At 48.3% G+C, this 5,961-nt stretch overlaps 2 protein-coding genes across 2 annotated transcripts; one reads left to right on the forward strand and one right to left on the reverse strand.

The window, feature by feature from the left end:
• Positions 1–391: 391 nt before the first annotated feature.
• UCRPA7_247 (putative mfs multidrug transporter protein) lies at positions 392–905 on the forward strand (the record flags this gene model as incomplete). Its single annotated transcript, XM_007912844.1, has 3 exons — positions 392–652; positions 703–779; positions 833–905. 3 exons carry the CDS (start codon positions 392–394, stop codon positions 903–905), a joined length of 411 nt encoding a protein of 136 aa, XP_007911035.1.
• A 1,935-nt stretch (positions 906–2,840) lies between these two features.
• Positions 2,841–3,508, reverse strand: UCRPA7_248 (putative short-chain dehydrogenase protein; the record flags this gene model as incomplete). Its single annotated transcript, XM_007912845.1, has 2 exons — positions 2,841–3,415; positions 3,469–3,508. The coding sequence occupies 2 exons, from the start codon at positions 3,506–3,508 to the stop codon at positions 2,841–2,843; spliced, it is 615 nt and encodes a 204-aa protein (XP_007911036.1).
• Positions 3,509–5,961: the final 2,453 nt, after the last annotated feature.

Below are 5,961 nucleotides of genomic sequence, written 5' to 3' on the forward strand. Positions count from 1 at the left end.
TGAGCCGATCAAGGCGGCATGGGAGCCTGTGCTTACACAGACGCAAGGGCGGGAGAAATCCGCAGGGGTTCCATTCGAGCCAAATGTTCTGGACAACTTTAGCTTTGATGTCGCAGACGGACTGAACGGCTGGCTTACAGATATGTTCACTCCTGGGTGGGATTCGATGCCGTAGGCACGGCCGTGTGGCTGGAAGGATCGTAATCATAGTGATGGCGGGGCCATAACTGGAGTCCGGAGTTCCGTTTTTCTCCAATTCCGCTTCATATTCAATCCTGCGGCTCTCCGATTAGAAATCGGCAAATAATGTAGAGAATAAATAGAACCTCTGATAGAATAATGTGAGTAAAGATATCAAGTGATCCTCTAGCACTGGGAGATAGATTCGAAGATGGGGTCAGAAAAGTCGCCGATTGAGCCTGGTCCAACCCAGGACTTAGATGTGTTCCCCTCAGATGTGTCCACCACCCTCGAGAAAGAGGAACAACCAACCACTGGTACCTCTGGATCCCCGTCAGAAATCGCACCCGATGATGAACCGGAGGCCAGTGATGCTCCACAATACATTGGCGGCACGCCGTTGTATATTGCCATGGCATCGCTCACCCTCGTGGCTTTCCTCATGTTACTAGATATGTCCATTGTCGCTACAGTATGTGGTCGAGAGTTCTAAATCAAATGACCGAGCTAATTTTCGAGTAGGCCATTCCTCAGATTACGACCGACTTCAATTCTTTGGGAGACGTGGGGTGGTATGGATCGGCGTACAACCTAGCAAGGTATGTCCGAATAACTCCTATTTGCGATAGTCAAGTCTAACATTCTTCTGAAGTGCAGCTTTACAGCCGCTCAGCGGAAAATTGTACACGTACTTTAGAACGAAGGTTGCATCATACTCTCCTTAAAATGAGGGACGGCTATTCTAACTTCTTGTAGTGGATCTTCATGATTTTCGTCTTCATTTTCCTCGTCGGCTCCTTGCTTTGTGGAGTGGCTACCTCGTCAAAGATGCTAATCGTGGGCCGAGCGGTGGCGGGAATGGGAACATCAGGAATTCAGAACGGAGCCATTACGATCATTGCAGACTCAGTCCCTCTACACAAACGACCAGGTATTTTCCTACTTCCTAGTGTCTTCTTCCTTCATGTTCGTTAGCTAACGCAACTTCTCCGCAGCATTCACGGGCATCCTTATGGGTGGTGCGTTCAATTTCGAAGATTGAATTATCATGGTAGATGCTAATCAATAACACAGTCAGCCAAATTGGAATTGTAATTGGGCCTCTCTTAGGTGGCGCCATCACGGAGTATTCTACTTGGAGGTGGTGTTAGTAATTACCGCTCTCGTTTCTAATGCCTCTTGCTGACGCAGTTTCTTCAACAGGTTTCTATCTCAACATGCCTGCTGGTGCTATTGCTATGGTGATTCTAGTCTTCACGAAAATTCCTGATCGACGCAAACCCACGGCCGAAAAGCTGACGGCCAAGAATGTGATACCCAAACTCGATCTTCCAGGATTTGCGATTTTTGCCCCTGCAGCAATCATGTTCCTGCTAGCACTCGAATATGGCGGTCAAACTTATCCTGGAAATCTGCGACGGTCATTGGACTTTTCGTCGGCGCTGGCGTGGCGTTTGCCGTCTTCTTTGGATGGGAACACCGTGAAGGCATGAACGCCATGATCCCCACGTCCATGATTGCCAAGAGAGAAGTGTGGACTAGTTCGATCGTTGGACTGCTGACATTTGGCGGCCTGATGTTCATCAGTAGCTATTTCGTACCTATTTATTTCCAGGCGGTTGGTGGTGTGTCTCCTCTCATGAGCGGAGTCTACACCTTACCTGCTATTATAAGCAATTTGATTGTCGCAGTACTCAGCGGCGTCTTAGGTAAGTCAGCTGCGGCGACAAAACGGCCTCCTAATATGATGTCATTGGAATGATTCCTAATTGATGGACAATAGTTGGAAAATTGGGCTACTATATCCCCTGGACTCTCTTCAGCGCTATCGTCTCAGCAATAGCTTATGGTCTCTTCACTACTCTGAAGCCGAGTAACTCGCGAGCAGTGTGGATTGGCTATCAAATTGTCCTGGGTATTGGACGCGGGAGCAGCATTCAAATGGTAGGTTAGCCGTGTTAAGACTCGATTGTTCCAGCCAACCCTTTGCACATTGTAAGCTCTAAAGCAAAGCTAACATCAATAGCCATTGATCGCCATCCAAACAGTCCTTCCGCAGAATCAAATTCCCATTGGTATGGCTGTCCTGATCTTTGCCCAAACTTTCGGTGGAGCTGTTATGCTCTGTGTTGGCAATACGATTTTCAATAACAATCTCCGGACAAAACTGTTTGACTATGTTCCTGGTCTTGACGTTCAAGCCGTCATTGCTGCTGGTGCCAATGGTTTCCGGCAAGTAGTCACCACGGCCCAATTGCCTAACGTGCTGCGGGCCTACTCAGACAGTATTGATCTGGTTTTCTGGCTTGGTGTGGCCTCTGCGTGTGTTATTTTTGTGCTAGCATGGGGAATGGGCTGGAACGATATCAGGGAAAAGAAAAAGCCTGCGACACCTGGACCGACGACTGAAGGTGATGCTGCAACTGCAGTGTGAAGAGTTTAAGGATGACGGCATGAACGTGACCTTAAAGCATCATAGATATTTCATTTTACTGTAACATTATGTAGATATCCCTTGATAGAAGTTCAGTACGCAACTCATCATAATAGACGTGGCCAATCTACGACGGTTGGTTCGTAATACTATACTGACTATAGACATCTGATGAACGATAGAGAATTGTTTAAATAAAAGAAGGACTGAGATTACGATGACAGATTTATAGGAGGGATGATGCTGCAAACTTTGACCTCATGAATTCCATATATCTCTCATCTGCATCATCCAAGTTCTCCCCATCCCTTGTACCGGCCATTCTAGCAGCGAGGTTGGCCCCGCCACCCTCGGGTGCGACGAAGTATCGGAGCTTCATCGTGCCGTCTGTTGCGGCCTCGAATATTTTCTCAGCAGGCTTGGTCACAGGCATACTCTCCGTTGCCATAGATCCCATAACTCCAAAGACCTTCCCGACATACGCACCGTAGCGCTTCTGTAGATCAGTCCGTGTGCTCAAGAGAATCGTGATAGGTGCCGCATTACTGCTTGCTGCAAAATTCGTTGACTTGATCCCGCCATGCGGCACCACGATCTTGGTTATGATATTGGTAGCAGCTAGTTCGTATGATACCGACTCAGCAAAGAGGTCTAGCGCAGACTTGCTTGCCATGTAAGGGCTCATCAGGGGCAGTCCAAAGTGTGCCGCTCCCGAGCTGGTGAAAATGACCAATGGAGGGGTATTCGAATCTCCTGTCTCATGGAAATGCGGTAGAAACGCCTTGGTTAGAGCAATTGGACCTAATCAGAGATTCAGAACGACAGATCCGGGACGAACAATTGCAATGACATACCAAAGACATTGACCTCAAATTGCCGTCGGTAATCTTCCATACTCAGGAGCTCAAGCATCCCTGGCTGCCCGTACCCAGCATTATTGGCAAGGACATCGATCTTCTGAATTTGGCTACACCGGCATCTATGGCAGGTTTGAAAGAACCCGACTTCATTAAACCAAGCTCATGAAGAAGCAGTTGCCCTTGGTACGTTTTCCCAAGCTCCTGGAGATCGGGGGAGGAAACTGTGGACCTGGCAGTCGCCACGACATTCCACCCTTCAGATAGGAAAAGCTTTGTGCTCGCTAGGCCTACACCAGAGTTTGCACCCGTGATAAATATTGTGCGAGTCATTATGGCGTTGATATATCAACTGTTGAGTCGGGCAAAAAAAGCGGCTCGTAGTACAACAACAAGAGCGCGAATGATCAGACTCCTTCTTATGAGAATTGCGGAACAAGCAGCCATGTTCAAAGTTTGAGTCCAAGGTAAGATTATATATAGGTTTCCAATCATGGATTCTAATCTGGCCGCAGTTGAATAGTCTTTTATGCCAAATTTCACATCGGGAACGGAGATCGGGGGAGTTAAGGAAAAGATGGTGATCCGTTGGTCAGTATCGAACTGGACCGGAGAGAGCCAGTGATAAAATCGTTTGGCAAAGTATCGCCGCTCCCTTCGTTAATCGTGCTTCGAGTCGGAGACGGAAGAGGCGTTCTAACATTTTAACGTAAGCCGCGTGGGGCAGCGGGGAGATGGCCGCCGCCCGGATTTGAGGCTTCCTCCGGGATCTCGTCAGCCACCGGAGCTATGCGGGATTACATCAGCCATCAGCAAGATTTTTTGTACTCTGTCACCCTACTCGGTAGTTCAAGAAGCTTGAATGCGATTCAAATCCTATACCTCGTTCATCAGCCAAATTCTGCTAGGCTGTGATGGACTACCATTTGGACAAGTCTGCGCCGCAACTCGGCGGTCAAGGAAATGAAAACGGCGGCGGTGGAGCACGTAAACGCAAGGCCACAAGGAGAGATCCGGAGAAAAGACGCCTGCAAAATCAATTGGCACAGAAGAAATATCGTATGTGGCAGCCAATCTATATGACAAGTCCTGTCGGTTTATTCTCCTGTATGCAGATCTAGCACGCTAATCTTCAACATGGTCTAGGCGAGAAAAGAAGGCAACGTCTCGAGGAACTAGAGGATTTGGCTGCATCTATTACCGCCGAGATTTCTGATGTAGGAGCCCTTGAACAGGGCCAAAACCTATCTACCCTACCAGGGGTAAGCAACGCCCAAGACAATACTTTGAGAGATACGCAATGCTCTCTGAGCACATGGGCGACCGATTCTATATCTGATATGACACTGGGGAGGGAGCGAACACAAAGATTAACTGCGTCGTCCCTCGATCCGCGCCTCTTGACAACGGGCAACAATCAAGAATGGACTCTTTCTTTCTTTGATTGCGGATGCACTATTCCTCATATCGAAATCGGGGCGACTAGTGACGGCATGAAAAATGCTCTACGAGCAGTCGCTGCGGTGAGCCTACCCGGAGACCCATATCTCAATGTCATACGAGTCGAGCGCATTTGCCTTATCCAGGCCATGAAGATGAATTGTCTCCAGATAGGTATCACCGACACTGCCTTCTGTGCAGACGATTCCATCTCGCCATTCTTCCGGGCGACGAATAGGAACTGTGGGAATGACAGTCTTGTGCGAACCGTGCAAGGCATTTTTCGGACGATCCGGCCAGATCTTCGTCCGACAGAGAAGCAAATCACATTTTTGCATCATCCCTTCGTTGACATTCTTCCATTCCCTGGTTTGCGGGATAATCTCCTCACATGTATTGACAACGCTAGTATCGACGAAGACGAGTTCTTCTATGATGCATTGAATGGCCTAATTTGTGGGGCGGCGCTGGGGTATCGAGAAGGGACAATATTGGCGTAGCTAGTGGGACACCATGGGACGTGAGAAGTTGGGAGGCAAGAGAATGGTTCATCCAGAAGTGGTGGTTCATCTTAGGAGGAGAAGAAGGAGAGCTTGTGAGGCAGTCAAGGTGGTGGAGGACACTAAGAGGAGACGATACAGAGACGAGGGGACTACTTTGTTGAGACAAGAAGATAAGAGTCGGCTTCCAAGGACAAGGACGAGCAATGATTACTACATAATGGTAAATGCCTTAACCTCACTCCATAAGAGCAGATGCAGTCTTGTGAGAGGCGGCATCGTTGGCCCCCGTATGACATTTGCCCGTAAGGTTCGTTCCTGTGCACACGAGATAAGGTACATCATAACAACCCGGTAGTGATGAGACCACAGGGGTGTTGAGTGTGCATATCATCCCGATATCCTGGTTAACTACCTACCCTTAATTGGAAGTCATTGGTTTAACAGATTGTAGGCATTTAGATGAACAGAGGTAAGAGAGGGAGTACCTCGGTTGAGGCCCTTTTTACAGCACAACCGGGATGAGCGGTTTATTCTTTCTCCAAGGTCT

The sequence above is a fragment of the Phaeoacremonium minimum genome (assembly GCF_000392275.1).
Source record: "Phaeoacremonium minimum UCRPA7 unplaced genomic scaffold PA7_03_scaffold_19, whole genome shotgun sequence".
NCBI lineage: Eukaryota > Fungi > Ascomycota > Sordariomycetes > Togniniales > Togniniaceae > Phaeoacremonium > Phaeoacremonium minimum.